The 18,034-nt window shown below is 42.3% G+C and overlaps 1 protein-coding gene across 1 annotated transcript; it reads right to left on the bottom strand.

Annotated features, from left to right (window-relative positions):
* Positions 1-3,836: 3,836 nt before the first annotated feature.
* Positions 3,837-15,027, bottom strand: CHIA (chitinase acidic). Its single transcript, XM_044236785.1, is given in 12 exon segments — positions 3,837-4,039; positions 4,042-4,089; positions 4,865-5,006; positions 5,094-5,143; positions 5,146-5,212; positions 5,887-6,072; positions 6,354-6,477; positions 6,659-6,783; positions 9,939-10,186; positions 12,826-13,035; positions 13,563-13,592; positions 14,994-15,027. Coding segments are annotated over 12 exon segments (1,467 nt in total).
* Positions 15,028-18,034: the final 3,007 nt, after the last annotated feature.

The following is an 18,034-nucleotide window of genomic DNA, read 5'->3' as shown; positions in this document are numbered from 1 at the left end:
TCCCTCATTTAACAATGGCTCCATGAGTCACCACTCTCATAAGATGAAGTGAGTAACCAAGAAGATGAAGGGTGTAACTCAGACTGGCTGCTAAGCAGTAGCCCCACCCTTGAAGTCCTCCAGGTCATTGTGACATTGCTCTCTGAAGGGCAGCATTAGGGTGAGAAGGAAGCCAGAAAGCTCCCTCTTTGAAAATCAGTTCTAATTATCGACTGCATAATTTAGGGCAAGGTTTTCTCACAAGATCTCAATTCCCTCACCTATAATGTGGGGACAATAGTCACCACACAGGAGATAGCCTATATAAAATGCCTAGTCTCATGCTTGGAATACTCTCCTTGTTAGTTCCTGTCTCCCTTCCTGAGCTCACTGATTTATTTATTCAACAAGTACGTATGAAACTGTTGTAATATGCCGGGCACCACTCTAGGCAAAGGGAACATAGCAGTAAACGGAAATCCTTATCCTCACAGAGGTTAATTCTACTAAAGGAGGCAGACAATAAAAATGGTAAATATGTAAATTGTATAATATGGCAGGTACCAAGAGAAAAGAAGCACAGGAAGGGCAGAAAGAATAAGGTTTCAGTTTTAGGCTGTGCAGCCAGGAATAGCTTCACTGAGAAGTTAGCTTTGAGGAAAGGCCTGAAGAAAGTGAGGTCATAGTCAAATGGAAATCTGAGGAGAGTGTTGTAGCTTGTACAAAGGCCCTGAGGCAGTAACATGCCTGGACTATTTGAAAAACAGAAAAGAGGCTAACATAGTTGACGTGGAGGGAATGAGAAGAGTCAAAGAAATAAGTCAAGCAGAGAGAGTCAATTATCATATGGTTTCACTTATTTGTGGAGCATAACAAATAGCATGGAGGACAAGGGGCATTAGAGAGGAGAAGGGAATTTGGGTAAATTGGAAGGGGAGGTGAACCATAAGAGACTATGGACTCTGAAAAACAATCTGAGGGGTTTGAAGTGGCGGGGGGGTGGGAGGTTGGGGTACCAGGTGGTGGGTATTATAGAGGGCATGGCTTGCATGGAGCACTGGATGTGGTGAAAAAATAATGAATAATGTCTTTCTGAAAATAAATAAATTGGAGGAAAAAAAATCTAAAAAAAAAAAAAAAAAGGAGGTGACAAGAGAGCCTTCATGGATCTAGAGCTGGGTGGTGCCTGTCCACTTCTTGCATGCAGTAGATGTGTAGTAAACATTCATTTGACTGGATCATTAATATGGAAAAGTAGCTGGAAAAATGAGGGACACCATTTTTTTAGGCTACAATAATTTCTGTATTCTAGAAATGGTGACAGAATCAATTTTTATGGGAAAATAATGATAACAGAAGAAGGTGTTAGTCTGGGAAACCACTTTGATTCTGCAGCTGGCCACTGTGTTGTTCAAAGATGCTTTTCCTCAGAGTCAATGGCCTCTTCGATGGCTTTCACCAAGTCCAGTTCCCCGCATCCTCATGTCCCCTCCTCAGTGTTATTTGCCATAGTAGTGACCTAAACAGAAACTTCTTCCAAAAAGTAAGCCCAAATTTCTATGCTCTTCTTACTCTAGGCTTTCTTGTTCTTTGGTTAGAAATATAATTATATTAATAATAATACTGAATTTTAAAGACTTTTGCTTTTACCTGCTTATTGAGGACACTCCCATATCTGTTTTTGATCTCCAAGATATGTCATGTGAGCTCTCAAAAGTCAGTACATCAGCTACATCATGAGTGCAATTTTCCCATGTTCTGTAACCCTATTCCAGCCCTGTCTTCTCCATGGTGAATTTAGATGTCACCACCTCTCCAGCCCTGCTATGAACTTCTAATGGCTCCACATCTCAGTTGCAATAAAATACAAACTTGTAACCATGTTTCAACACCTTGCATCATCTGACCCCTGCCTATTTCTTTCCTGTGTCCACTACCTCAGTGCAGCCCTGCTCTTCTATGTTCTAATCTGCCATATTCATTTCCAGCTCAAGGACTCTGTAGTTGCTGCACTTGTGCCCGAAATGCCCTCTTCCCAAATCTCAAAATGACTGGTTCTTCTCGAATGTCAAGGCTCATCTCATTGGGGACCTCCCCACAGAGGATTTCCTTTTTTTAAAAAAATTATTTATTTGCGGGGGTGGGGTGGACAAAGAGGGGTAGGGGGAGAGGTTGAGAGGATCTCAAGCAGACTCCAAGCCTGAAACAGGGCTTGATCTCACGACCTGAGCCAGAACCAACAGTCAGACACTCGTCCGACTGCACAAAGGCCTTCTTGGGCTCCCCAAACTAAAATACATTCATCTCCTTGTCACTTGCTTTTGCTGTTATGCTTTTTTTTAATTTCTTTGTTTGCTTAACACTCTCACCATCAAAATATAACCACCAGAAGGGTGGAGTCTTTATCTTATCTACCACTATGCCTTTAGTACCAAGAATATTATCTGGCACATAATAATCACTAAGTGCTGTGAATTCATGAATATGTCACCATTACCCAGAAAGCAGCCTGTGTCTTATCTTTATCCCCAAAGTGGCCATCTGCTGTGTGAACACGGATGTCTGTATCAAGGGAGGTGATGAAACATCGTAGTTAGGACTGTGAACTCTGGAGCCAGCCTACCTGGCTTGGGATCTTGCTCTGCCACTTATTAGCTGGGTGATCTTGGGCAGGTGACCTAATTCCTCTGTGCCTCAGTTTCCTGGAATCAATGTTATCTTCCTTATAAGGTTGCCAGGAGAATTAAATAATAAAATACATGTAAAATATCTAGAACAGAGTTTGACATACACTAAGCCTGCCAGTTTTTAGGAGCCATTATATTAGTTAGGATTCTGCTAGTTGCAATAATAGCAAATTTAAGCCAGCTGAAGCAGCAAAGAGGAATGTATTGTATAGGTATAGGTGTGTTTCACAGAGCCCAAATGCATAAATGCATCTGGGTCTCAGGAAGGAGCTGGAATCTAATGGTGGACAGCTGTCAGTAAGTGTCCTCTGTCTCTTGTGGTGGCTTTTCTCTGTAGCTCCCCTTTGGTCTTCTTGCTCTGGATCCAGAGCAACTGCCCTTCTCCACAGTCTCACTACAGCTCTTGAGTTTAAATATCCCAGGGCAAGCCACTCTGGGGCATGACAGCCACTCCGTGTTGTCTGTTGCAGATTTCATGGCTTGATGATCTGATTAGCGCTCTTGCGTCTGACGTTCATCCTAGTCAATCAGCCAAGCCAGGGGAGGAGAAGATGCAGTAAAGTACGGCAGCCAGGGACCACAGCCATGGCTTCAAAGAAGAGGGCAATCTCCTGATAGAGGAACACTGCTGGTCCACAGGCTGGGCAGACATCCCCAAAAGGGGTCCATGGCACAGATCTTCACAGCACCTGGTCTAGGAGACGCCGGACCAGCTTTGGGATCTCAGCAGATAGGGACAGAATGCCCTGGGCTGCTTCTTTTTGAGGAAGCCACACAGGCCTGTGCCCACATGTGCCACAGAATCACTCTGGCTCTTTCCTAAGGACAGTCCCCAGGCTACAGACCTACCTGCTTCATGTCTTCATCCCATCCCAGCACCAAACATTCAATCATCTCCTCCTGACAGCCTCCATCCCTCATGCAGAAGGCAAATGGATGCAACCTAGGCAAACAGAAGATGGCAGGCTTGTTGGCTCCCCCACTTCCTCACAAACTCCCTTTCGCCACCCTCTGCCCCGAGCAACTTGTATTTTCACATCTAGAAAGCTTTCCCCCCCACCCCCTGCAATCACAACCAAAAAGACTCATGTTTAGACTGACGGCTTTTATTGTAGAACTGTAGGTAGGAGCAAGATGTACTAAGTGAGGAGACTCGGGAATGGAGACAGGTCAGGTCCACCCCCAGTTGCAGCAATCACAGCTGGTGTCAAAGATGAGCCTGGCCTCGAAATTCTGCTGGTATGTGACTCCATTCAGGCAGTGCTGGAAGGCATTTTTGTTATTCGCCATAGGGTAGAGGCCATTGGCCTTTCCTGCACAGAATCCACTGCCCCCAGAACTGCCCCCAGAGCTGCTGCTCCTGCTCCCACTTTCGCTCCCGGGGGAGTTATGGGCTCCACGGGCTGAGCAGGGACAGTGCAACCTGAAACAGCTCAGAACAGCAGAACAGACTCGTGGACCTGCAAGAGGTTCCCAGCGTCGCTTAGAGGCGAGGAGACTAGTGGCCAGCCCTGAGGAGAACGTCTGGAGGTGGGGTGCTGTTAGCACTGGTCCCTACAAGTGAGGAGATACAAGATTACTCCATATTCAGGAAAAGTTACAATTTCAAGCCATTCTAGTTTTAAATCTGAAAAGTTCTTTCTTCCCTTAAGATGTTAACATCATTAGAAAAAAATTACTGAGCACTGGTATGTGCATAATGCTTGCCTAGGATCTGGGTATAAGTGGCAAGCCAATAAGCTTAGAGATTATTCCAGAGAAAAGTCTGGAAAAAATTTAGGGATGTGGTATTTCCCCTAAATTACAGATTGGAAACATGTGAGCAGTTCTGAGGGTTTCTTGTTCAGTCTCCAGGTGGGCCAGAAGAGACTTTTAATGAGGGAGGAGTCCATAGAAAAGTAAATGCTTATATATTGAAGGTCAACTGAATTTCTTGGGGCTTTTCCACAGACTTTGAGACATAGCTCACATGGAAAACTCACCCAGGTAGGCCTGGTTTCTCATAAACTCACAACATGCCTGGCGTGGAAGTTCAAGGGTAGAGGAAGAATGGAGCCCATGTGTCTCAGCTGGGCAAGAGCAGGGAGGTGAAATGGGAAGTCACTCCCTGGCCAGTGGGGGTGAACAGATATTAGATCTGCCTTTTAAGCTGGAGAAGCAACAATTTTATACCCCTGGCATCCTTCTCTTTCACTTACCTGCACTCGGCAGCCCAAGTGCTTTCTTCAGGGTGTTGACAAGGGGGAGCTTGCCCTAGTTACAGAATGTGCCTGTGAAGTCATCCAGGTCAACGGCACAGATCATGGCACCTCCAAAATTGTTCTCCTTAAGACACTGAGCCTGTTCAAAGATAGAGGATACCAGAGGTCATTTTACTTCCCCAGACTCACGGCTGGGCCTGCAGTAGGTCAGAGGGGCTGACCTTACCTTGACACTGAGGCTCTTGACGTCATCATAGCCAATCCACTCATTGCCTGATAGGCATAGGGCACAGCCTGAGGGGCATCCTATACCTCAGTAGTTCCATTTTTCAAGAAGGTACAGATCTTTAAAAAGTCAAGAGATTCAGGGGTGCCTGGGTGGCTCAGTGGGTTAAAGCCTCTGCCTTCGGCTCAGGTCATGATCTCAGGGTCCTGGGATCGAGCCCCGAATCAGGCTCTTTGCTCAGCAGGGAGCCTGCTTCCTCCTCTCTCTCTCTCTGCCTACTTGTGATTTCTCTCTGTAAAATAAATAAATAAAATCTTAAAAAAAAAAGTCAAGAGATTCAAATCTTTTAAATGAGATACCCATGAAAGGAGAAACAAACACTTGCCTCTTTTATTTATTTATTTTTTTATGTCTCCAATTGGGATTTTCCTGTTTTCTAATTACGGGTTGTTATTTGAAGTAAATAATATGAAGTTGCTTTTGAAATATTCCTGTTATCCTTATCCTTAATGCTCGATTTGGGGAGACTACATTAATTTGAGAGATATCATTCTTTTATTTCCTTACACGCTCATATAAGTGACCTTAAATATATAGTCTGTTGCTTGAAGGGATATGACACATTATTGGTGGCCTTCCTACTGGATTAGGTAAATGAATAGGTTACTTCATCTCTTCAAACATTTAGAATGATAGCTGTATTTTAAATAGATAATTAGTGGACAGGATGAGCATTCATTCTGTTCAGCACAAGACATGGAATTCACAGATTTGTCCAGCCTCATCTCCCTACCTCATAGTAGGCCCAGAACCCAGCCTGCTTTGTGTAGGGCCCAGCAGGACAAGCGCCAGAGGTGGGGACACCGATGCCAGTGTTGGAGGAGTCACTCAGGATGAAGGTGTGGCTGTAGGTGGGGAAGCCAGCGATGAGCTTCTCAGCTGGGGCCCCATTGTCCTTCCAGTAGTTCATGACGTAATCCTGCAATGGCTGCCTGTTAGCTAGGGGCTCCACCTCGCTGATGACCCCGTACTTAGTTGTGTCAGTCCACTGTTCTAACAGACACAATTGTATGATGTTAATGACAGATAGATAGTAGTTTTTCAAAGCATTTTGGCGAAATTATAGTTAATGAGATAGGCCCAGCCGCTGGAAAGGGTAGTTATCCATATTTGAAGAATTTTCATTCATTTTGTCCGTGAATTTCCATGTGATGTATAACCTTATCTCTGCTCTGCATCTGCATGTGTCCAGGGACTCACCACATTGAGGTCGGCATTGCCGCCCATTTCAGTTGGGTATTTGTACAGGGGGCTGTTCTCTCTAGGGTAGCCTTCCCAGGAGCCGTGAAGGTCATAGGTCATGACATGGATGTTGTCCAGGTACCTGAGCTGGGGTAAGGGATTTAAAAAGATTTGTGATAGTCATTTCCCATACCTATGTAGGTGAAAGGTACCACTTCCAAAGCCGCCTAAAGGTGGTCCCTGAATAGCAAGACAGACTGAGGACAAGTCTACCTTGCAAAAGCGATAACTACAGGAGTTTGAGGATAGGGCGAATCACTCACTGGGCCAGCTGGGGGATCTCGTAGCTGGACTGGATGTTGGAGATGCTAGCCACTACCGCAGTAGTGATCATCAGCCTGGGCTTGTTGATCTCCTCGGCCTCCTGCTCAAAAGCTTCACGCATTTCCTATAGAATAATCAAGTACTGTAGGCCATCTGTGCCTCTGATTTCAGCTCCTTAAATAAGTAGGTTTGTATCATCCTTTTCTTTTTCAAAATGCTTTCATATATTTCATCTTACTTCAGTCTCTCAATATTACTATAAAGTAGATAGGACTGATGGTATCAGTCAATGTTATAGCTATGTAATATGAACAGAAGCTAGATAATTTCACCAAAGTCCCACAGCAAATTAGTAGCCAGGTCATGCCCAGAATGCAGGTCCCAGATGACCTGTCAGAGCTCTAGTTATATCTCTATACTCTGAACTTAGAGTTGCTGTAGTAATCTATACCCAGGTTTTGACAATATATATGTTGCTTCCCTTCATTCAGTAAGTGAATTACTTTACAGGCCTGACATCTCATCAAATGAAATGCTGATTTGGTCAATAAGGGAAGTGGCTACAGCCGGGGGATGGGTTCCCATTCAGCACTGGCACCTTTATTCTGGGTGGTTCTAATCCCATTTGGAGGACTGGGTTCAGGGTTCAGGGTGTGCCAGGGTGTGTTCCAGTGAAGGGTCCGAAAAGTGTCACGTGACAGTGGCCAAACTAACTAGGGTGTTTAAACTGGAAGAAGAGGAATTATAGGAAGGATGTTATAACAGTCTGCAAATATTGAATGATAGATTACAAAAGGTGTTTTGTCCTTTGTTATTTTGGTGAGCAGAGCTAGCCCCCATGACTGGAAGTTATAAATTATGACTGGAGGTATGTTTCGGCTAAGGACAGAGATGTTCTTTCTTTCTTTTTTTTTTTTAAATTTTTATTTATTTTTAATTTCTTTTCAGTGTTCCAGAATTCATTGTTTATGCACCACACCCAGTGCTCCATGCAATACAATATGTTCTTTCTGATCTCTAGAGCTGTTCAATAAGTAGATTGACTTTCAACTGATTAGTTATTTAATATTGAAACCATTCGGAGGCTGACTGATGATCTGGTATATGGGATGGTGGAGAAAGAGTCTCTGTCTTGGGAGAGGGTAAATCTAAAAACCATTCTTGGCTTTTCTTACTCCATTCACTTTTCCTTGGTAAACTCTTAATTATCAGCCTTTACTGATGACTTCAACATGTCTTGAACTCTAGATTGGTACTCATTCAGGGACTCCTGGCCATTCCTATAGGAGGTCCTACAGATTCCTCTCACTCTTTTTTTTTTTCCAATTTATTTATTTTCAGAAAAACAGTATTCATTATTTTTTCACCACACCCAGCGCTCCATGCAAGCCGTGCCCTCTATAATACCCACCACCTGGTACCCCAACCTCCCACCCCCCCCACCACTTCAAACCCCTCAGACTGTTTTTCAGAGTCCATAGTCTCTCATGGTTCACCTCCCCTTCCAATTTACCCAAATTCCCTACTCCTCTCTAACGCCCCTTGTCCTCCATGCTATTTGTTATGCTCCACAAATAAGTGAAACCATATGATAATTGACTCTCTCTGCTTGACTTATTTCACTCAGCATAATCTCTTCCAGTCCCGTCCATGTTGCTACAAAAGTGGGTATTCATCCTTTCTGATGGAGGCATAATACTCCACAGTGTAAGAGAGGAACCCTCTTACACTGTTGGTGGGAATGCAAGTTGGTGCAGCCTCTTTGGAGAACAGTGTGGAGATTCCTCAAGAAATTAAAAATTGAGCTTCCCTACGACCCTGCAATTGCACTCCTGGGTATTTACCCCAAAGACACAGATGTCGTGAAAAGAAGGGCCATCTGTACCCCAATGTTTATAGCAGCAATGGCCACAGTCGCCAAACTATGGAAAGAGCCAAGATGCCCTTCAACGGATGAATGGATAAGGAAGATGTGGTCCATATACACTATGGAGTATTATGCCTCTCACTCTTGATGTTCAAAGGCACATTAATGAGCCCTTCTTATTTAAAATCTACTCTTCTTCTTGTATATATATTTTAGTTATAGGACCACTACCAAACCAGTTCTCAACGTCAGAAAACTGGAAGTCCTGTAGTTTTCACTTCCATTTGGTGTCCAAATCCTATTGATTGTATCCCCCTAATGTCCCTTGTTTACTTGGCCTTTCTGTCCTCACTGTTAGGACGTTTGTTTGGGCCATCAGCTCTTTATCCCTGCCTTCCTACCTCCTTATAATTTATCCTTTATGGTTAAAGCCAGAGTTATCTTTCTAAGTTTTGTCATATCTCTCCACTACTTTCAAAGCTACCCATAACCTTGAGAGGAAAAATCCAAATTCCTTAACATCATCTACAAATCCCACATGATCTGATTTTTGCCACGTATGCAGACTCACAGTCATCCACATGGCTTCATTTGTGTGGTTCCTATCTTCATTGCTAACACCAGCTGCTTTCCAGACTGAGCTCAAGTGTCACTTTCTCTAGAAAACTCTTCTAGATCCTTCCCCAGAGTAGAATTACCCTCTGTACCCACTACAGCATGCTCAAAGCACATTTTAAATGTCAGTTATTTTTCAACCTGCCACCTCATATTGTATTCCCTAGAGCCAAGGATTATCTTATTCTTATCTTCAACCTGACACCTAACCCAGTGACTGGGACAGAGTAAGTGTTCAGTAATAATAGGCCTTGTGTAATGGTTAGAAGCAGTGGGCTCTTTAGCCAGACTGCATGGGTAGTTCTGACATCTACTAGTTTTGTAACTTTAAGCAAGATACTTAAACCTTGCTTTCTTCTGTAAAATAAAGATTATGATTTGTATAGTACCTAGATCATAGAATAGGTGCACAGGTGAAATGAGTTACAGTTATGACAAAACTTAGAAAGATAACTCTGGCTTAACCATAAAGGATAAATTACAAGGAGGTAGAAAGGCAGGGATAAAGAGCTGATGGCCCAAACAAAAGTCCTAACAGTGAGGACAGAAAGGCCAAGTAAGCAAGGGACATTATTTTACAATAGTAAAATAAGGTAGAATAGTGCCTGGCACATAGAGCCCATGTGTTCTTGTTGTCCTGTTATAAAATGCTGTTGAATGAAGGCACGAATCTTTGTGATGGGAAGATTCCATAATTCTAAATTCCATGTTAGTTGGGCTTGGGAAACACCAGATTCTCCTTGGAAAGAATAGGCTTTGGATTTTCTTGGGTTAGAGATTGCCACATCCTCCCTCACCTGCAGTAGGACAGTGAAGAGATGCTTGTCCTGAGGAGGGCTCCCATAAGAGCCAGTGTACTCCCACTCAAAGTCCAGCCCATCAAACTCATACTGGTGCAGGAATTTGATGACCGAGGCAATGAAATTCTGGTGGTTTTCAAGAGTGGAAACCATGGCAGTGAAGCTAAAGGAGACCCAAAGAAGGCAATGTGAGGGAACACCTTGGTGGTCCCAACACCCTGTGGTAAAATCAAACTTTTATATTTCTGCCTCAGAAATAAGTATGGTTCCAGTTTTCTCTAGTCCTTACTTTGTAATCAGTAAGTACTCAGCCAGCCATGAGATTTCAGTGTTCCCCTTATTTGTTATTCACCCAGCTCTGATTTTTTCCCCCTAGGTGGTACTTGTTGCTTTGAACACTACCCCACCTCACAGTTCTCTCTCCAAATAGCCCCCAAAGTTCATATGCCCTTAAAGAAGTCTTCTTGTTTATTTGCATGACTTTCTCTTCTCTTCCCCCAGAAGGTATAAAGAAGCCCATATCGGGCTCTCTGCTTAGCAGGGAGCCTGCTTCCCCCTTTCTCTCTGCCTGCTTCTGATCTCTGTCAAATAAATTAAAAAAATCTTAAAAAAAAAAGGTAATATGGTCCATATACACTATGGAGTATTATGCCTCCATCAGAAAGGATGAATACCCAACTTTTGTAGCAACATGGATGGGACTGGAAGAGATTATGCTGAGTGAAATAAGTCAAGCAGAGAGAGTCAATTATCATATGGTTTCACTTATTTGTGGAGCATAACAAATAGCATGGAGGACAAGGGGCGTTAGAGAGGAGTAGGGAATTTGGGTAAATTGGAAGGGGAGGTGAACCATAAGAGACTATGGACTCTGAAAAACAATCTGAGGGGTTTGAAGTGGTGGGGGCGGGGGTGGGAGGTTGTGGTACCCGGTGGTGGGTATTATAGAGGGCACGGCTTGCATGGAGCACTGGGTGTGGTGAAAAAATAATGAACAATATTTTTCTGAAAATAAATAAATTGAAAAAAAAATTCCACTGGTATTTTTCAAAGAGCTGGAGCAAATAATCCAAAAATTTGTACGGAATCAGAAGAGACCCCGAATCACTATGGAGCTGTTGAAAAACAAAATAAAACTGGGGCATCACGTTACCTGATTTCAAGCTTTACTACAAAGCTGTGATCACCAAAACAGCATGGTACTGGCATAAGAACAGACACATAGACCAGTGGAACAGAGTAGAGAGCCCAGATATGGACCCTCAACTCTATGGTCAATTAATCTTCGACAAAACAGGAAAAAATATACAATAGAAAAAAGACAGTCTCTTCAATAAATGGTGCTGGGAAAACTGGACAGCTATATGTAGAAGAATGAAACTCGACCATTCTCTTACACCGTACACAAAGATAAACTCAAAATGGATAAAAGACCTCAACGTGAGACAGGAATCCATCAGAATCTTAGAGGAGAACATAGGCAGTAATCTCTTTGATATCAGCCATAGCAACTTCTTTCAAGATACATCTCCAAAGGCAAAGGAAACAAAAGCAAAAATAAACTTCTGGGACTTCATCAAAATCAAAAGCTTCTGCACAGCAAAGGAAACAGTCAAAAAAACAAAGAGGCAGCCCACGGAATGGGAGAAGATATTTGCAAATGACAATACAGACTAAAGGTTGATATCCAGGATCTATAATGAACTCCTCAAACTCAACCCACACGAAACAGACAAACACATCAAAAAATGGGCAGAAGATATGAACAGACACTTCTCCAATCAAGACATACAAATGGCTATCAGACACATGAAAAAATGCTCATCATCATTAGCCCTCAGGGAGATTCAAATTAAAACCACATTGGGATATCACCTTACACCAGTTAGAATGGCCAAAATTAACAAAACAGGAAACAACATGTGTTGGAGAGGATGTGGAGAAAGAGGAACCCTCTTTCACTGTTGGTGGGAATGCAGGTTGGTGCAGCCTCTTTGGAGAACAGTGTGGAGATTCCTCAAGAAACTAAAAATAGAACTTCCCTATGACCCTGCAATTGCACTCCTGGGTATTTACCCCAAAGACACAGATGTCATGAAAAGAAGGGCCATCTGTACCCCAATGTTTATAGCAGCAATGGCCATGGTCGCCAAACTATGGAAAGAGCCAAGATGCCTTTCAACGGATGAATGGATAAGGAAGATGTGGTCCATATACACTATGGAGTATATGCCTCCATCAGAAAGGATGAATACCCAACTTTTGTAGCAACATGGACGGGACTGGAAGAGATTATGCTGAGTGAAATAAGTCAAGCAGAGAGAGTCAATTATCATATGGTTTCACTTATTTGTGGAGCATAACAAATAGCATGGAGGACAAGGGGCATTAGAGAGGAGTAGGAAATTTGGGTAAATTGGAAGGGGAGGTAAACCATGAGAGACTATGGACTCTGAAAAACAATCTGAGGGGTTTGAAGTGGTGGGGGGGGTGGGAGGTTGGGGTACCAGGTGGTGGGTATTATAGAGGGCACAGCTTGCATGGAGCACTGGGTGTGGTGAAAAAATAATGAATAATGTTTTTCTGAAAATAAATAAATTGAAAAAAAAAGTAATTGACAGGGAAAAGAAATAGAACTGATATATTTTGAATACTTGCTAGAGCAGACAATGTGCTATGTTGTCCATATCGTTGCTACTTAAAATATAGCTTCCTGGACCAGAAGCATCAACATCAGAGGGGAGCTTTTGGGAAATGTAGAATCTTCATCCTCACCTCAGACTCACTGAACCTGAACTCATTTTAAGAAGATCCCAGGTGATCTGTTTGCACATTAACGTTTGGAGAGCACCACCCTAGGAGATACCAAATGAGATATCTCCACCATCTTACTTGTTTCTCAGGCCACTGAAAGCTTGGTAGAAAGCCACATCATCCCATTCAATGGTGGTGATCTCATTGTTCCTCATCCCAGCAAAGGCATAGATCAGGTGAGTACATAGGCAGGGGTCAATATCATCAGGCTTGAAGTGCCCCAGGCCTGGCCAGTACTGGGCCCAGTTAGTGAAGTAGCATGTCAGCTGGTAAGCAGAACCTGAGAGCAGTAAGAAGTGAGAATAATGACTTGATTAAAGTGCCACCGAAATGTGCTGTGGGTTTTGGCTCTGTCTCTGTTTCCCTCTCTTTGCCTCAATGCCTGATCTCTGTGTGGGGATGTTTAATATAAATATTCTTGCAGATGAGTTCAAAGATCTAACTTGGGAACTAGTCACTGACTTGGAATTAGTTATTTTTGACTCATTTGTGATGTTAAGCCTAAGACCCACTTAATAAAAGATGTCCAGTAGTCCTGTGAAGCCCAGTGAATACCAATTTATAAATCCCAGCGGTCATGCTAAAGAAGTTAGTAGTGACAGCCAATCCAAAATAATAGGTTCTCTCAATATCAAACCTGTCTGTGAAGTAGACAGTAGCTCTCTTTCCCTCAGATGGCTTATCTCTTGCTATATTTTTTAAAAAATACACTAATCAGACAATTGCATGATGAATAATTTATAGAGATTAGTGGTTTATGGTAGGAAAAGATTGCATCAAAGATAAAAGACAGAGTTCATTACTTACCTAGATGAGTATTTAGCAGAAGGGCCAGACCTAGAGGGAAAGAAAACACATGTATTCTGAATTAATTGTCTATACCCTGTGCAATTTGATTCTGAGGCCTTGAGCACCATCCTATTTGCCATATGTTGTTCCAGCCCAGTGGCATGTAGGGATTATGCCCAAGAGTAGGCTTGCCAGTGAAGGCACCAAGAGATCTACAGTTTCCTCCTCTTAGTAAAAAATGGCCATGGGACACCTGGGTGGCTCAGTTGGTTAAGCAGGTCATGATCCCAGCGTCCTGGGATCGAGTCCCACATCGGGCTCCTTGCTCGGCAGGGAGCCTGCTTCTCCCTCTGTCTCTGCCTGCCATTCTGTCTGCCTGTGCTCACTCTCTCTCCCTCTCTCTCTCTGACAAATAAATAAAATCTTTAAAAAAAAAATGGCCATGGTACTCTCTTCTTCCACCTTCATGTCAGTAATAAATGTTACTGAATGCAGAGTTAACAGGCTACTATTTTGGAAGACCTACTGAATTTCTACTGAAATTACCCAGAATGGACTCTACTTAATGAGTACACATCCATCAGTGCTTCATCTCCCTGGATGGGATGAGTAGAGCCTTCCACAGACAAGGCATCCTCCCAAAACAGTGAATTCAATATCTCCTGGAGCCTGAGAATTTTCTTGGAGCCACTGTTTTGGAGCTCTTACAGTAGAAGAGAAGTACCAGGAGCTGTGAGGCAAGACTTCAGATGTCTCTCCCTTGTTCTACCAGAGCACATCTGACTTGAGTGTTTTATAAATTGAGCTAGAGGTTTCATTTAGAAAATGTTCTGGAACTATAAAAACTTTGTAAACAACAGCTCTAGAACAACTAATAAACTGAGGATATAGCTTGGTTATAAATAATTTACTGACTTAACCCCTTTAAATTATTAATTTCTAGCTAAGATTTTTATGATACATCAGCAACTCTGTAGGATAGAAGGAGATAAAAAAGGAGTAATGCTGAAAACAGTAAAACCAAGATAACTCACATCATTCTCAGTTCCTACTGATTTTCATCCCTGGAAAAGCTAGACCAAGGATTCAAGCATGTAAATAAAAATGATACCAATTAAAATAAGGTGATGCAGGAAGATGAATGCAGAACAAGAAACAATTGGTAAGGGATTAGAGAATAAGACAAGCATTGGAAGAAAATAAGACCTTTCTTTTCGCACCGTGCCCATGGGATCAATGAAGGTAGAAATGTTATTAGAGTGTGGCTGAGAGTAGAGGAATAAGAGACAGACTGATAATATACGTCAAGATTCTCTTGGAAATTTGATATGATGGAAGAAAAGTGGAAGAGCCGGGAGGTATAATGTGAAGACTGTTTCATGGCTCTCATATTCAGAGAGAAAAAGGAGTCAGGTGAGAGTAAGGCTCTGTCTCTGTCTGCAGACTCACCTGCAAGGAGAGTAAGCTCTTCCATGGCTGTCATTGGTACTGGTCTAGCAGAGCCTTTTTTTTTTTAAAAAAAGATTTTATTTATTTATTGGATAGACAGAGATCACAAGTAGGCAGAGAGGCAGGCAGGGGGTTTTTGGGGGTGGGGGAAACAGGCTCCCTGCTGAGCAGAGAGCCCAAGGCGGGGCTCCATCCTAGGACCCCGAGATCATGACCTGAGCCAAAGGCAGAGGCTTAACTCACTGAGCCACCCAGGCACCCCTGGATTTGCTTTTTATACCATCTGAATCCCAGGTTATTGTAAGGGCTTCCAAGTGGAGAACAATGAATTCAGATGTGCATGTAGCTAATCAATAAATCAACAGATCTGCTCCCCTACAAACACCTCACCTTAGACCTGCAACCTATAGTCGTCCACCACCACTTTCTCTGCTTAATAAGAACAAAGCAATGCTATGACCCCTAACAAGGTGGTAGAGACCATCACAATGGAAATCACCAGCTTAATAGCTTAATAGCTTTTATGGCAGTTCCCAGGGTTGATAAGCATCTGTTTAAACATTCTGGTTAGGTTTTTATGTTGTAGACATTTTGTCCCTGACATCAAAGCATATCTTTATTGGAAAGCAAATAATAAAAACCCTTAGAAGTTATTAGCTGTTTTTTTTTTTAATGGATGGCTGTTGGTTAAGCATCCGACTCTTTAATTAATTAATTAACTTATTTATTTATTTTTAAAATTTACTTTATTTGACAGGCAGAGATTACAAGTAGGCAGAGAGGCAGGCAGAGAGAGAGAGAGAGAGAGAGGAAGAAGCAGGCTCCCTGCTGAGCAGAGAGCCCAATGTGGGACTCGATCCCAGGACTCCGGGTCATGACCTGAGCCGAAGGCAGTGGCTTTAACCCACTGAGCCACCCAGGCGTCCCTTATCTGCTGTTTTTAAACCCTTTTTCTTTATGGAATTCTTCATGTATAATTTGTACAATCAGTACAAAATTTCCATCTTTAGGTGCTACTTTCTGAACATTTTACCCACACCTGCTCTTTGGAATGACCTTAAGTCATGGTTATATGATAATTTTTTCTAAGAATGTATGGTTTCCAAAATGTCCTCTCTGAAGGTCAGCAAGAACTCTCTAGTGTCCCATAGTTCCAAATTACATTCAGTTGATACTTCTGTGTTGCTGCTGGCTAGAGATGATGGTGATGATACTGAAAGGAGTCTCTTTTAATAGAAGCATTTGCAACTTGACTATGTCTAGATTTTTATATTTAAAATTAATTCCAATCTACCTTTCTAAACATTATCCACTACCATTATCCTATAATAAATTTCTGCTTTGGCCAAATGGTTCATTTGTTGTCCCCAAACATGTACTTCATGCCTTTGCTTACACTATCTTTCCACCCTTTTCCTGTAACATCTTCTTCTCCTCAGTCCTTATTTGCTTTCTCCTCACTGCCAATGTTACAGTTCTTCAAAGCACAGCTTAGACCGTCTCTGTGAAGCTCGCTGATCTCTTCCTCTGAAATACCTTATATACTCTAGTACCTATTGTCCGTACTGCTTATCTGTTACTCCTGTACAATACCTGAAAGGTAGTTGGTGGGTAGATGCGCACCCCTTGTGGGACATCAGCACCTTTTCCAACTTCTATGGATGCAGACTGACTTCTGTATTACATTTAGAAACTAAATTATATCCATTCACCCCCCTGATAATTAGGTCCTGAGTGTTTAGTTCTCACTTGCAGGACCATAGAGTCTGGTAGAAGTGCTGTCAGGGAGGATTTCAGTTGTGAAAGCAGTAATATCAACAAACACTATGACAAACACTATGTGCCAGAGATTGTTCTGGTGTTTTATATCACTAAGAACTTATTTTTGCAAGTGACTAATACCAACTATAACAAGCACAGATAGGTATTTTGGAAAAATATGAGGACATTCACAGAATCAAAGATAAGATAGTACTGTCTGTGATAAGACAGAAATCAAGCATTTTAGGAGGTAGTGCAGTGGGATGAGGTCTTAGAATAAACCTTAATTTTGTTTTTTTAACCATGCTCCATTCCACATAAGAATCGAAACCCCAGGAGAAATAGCTTTCATCAGACACTTGATTAGTGACAAAAACAGGGCACTTGGATTCAAATTTCCTTCAGGACTGATCACAAAATGAAATTCCAGGAGCGTGGAGGGCAAATACTGAGTGACTGAAAAACAATGAATGTTCATCTGAGGGTCTATTAATTATTTCATTTAACCTACGAAAACCATTATTACTCTTACCCCAATTTTGCAGATGAGAAACTCGATCAAACACATCTTAAAGCACCAGATCCAGGATTCAGTGCCAGGGCAGCTGCCTCCAGAATGGAATTCTCTTAATCTTTACACAGCACTGCCTCCTTATGTTTAGTTGGTGGTCCAGGTTGAACTGGGAAAAGCATTTTCCTGAGGCACACAGGAGAATACGGTTGGGACAAAGAGCCAGAATTGTGTCAAATCAAGGTTAAGTCAAGGATTTGCAAAAATAGCAAAGTCTCAGGGTTATCCTCTTTGGCACTATTAGGTCTAGTTGCTGTTTAGATTTAGTAAGATATTTTCTCTTGAATTTGGTGCCCCTTACCCTATATGAATGACCTGCGGGTAAACTATCCTTTCTTAATGGTTCCTTAAGGGCTCCGGGTGTGTCCCTATCAAGCCTGCCTCCCATCTGAGCACCTAAGTATTGAAAAGAATTATCAGCATAAGCTTTATAGAATAATAAAGATTTAAAAGTGTGGCATTGTGTATCCTTTGATATTGCTAGATTTTTTTCAATAAGCCCTCATTATTTTTGAATTCTCAAATTTATGGTACAATGTACCACACACATGAGTTTAGATATGCATTTAAAGAAAAATTTTTAAATGAAAACCCATGTTCTAAATATCATGGAGGACAAGGGGTGTTAGAGAGGAGAAGGGAGTTGGGGTAAATTGGAAGGGGAGATGAATCATGAGAGACTATGGACTCTGAAAAACAATCTGATGGG

The sequence above is a fragment of the Neovison vison genome, chromosome 2 (genome assembly GCF_020171115.1).
Source record: "Neovison vison isolate M4711 chromosome 2, ASM_NN_V1, whole genome shotgun sequence".
Lineage (NCBI taxonomy): Eukaryota > Metazoa > Chordata > Mammalia > Carnivora > Mustelidae > Neogale > Neogale vison.
Note: the sequence above shows the minus strand (reverse complement) of the source record. Positions and strands in the feature narration are given on the sequence as shown.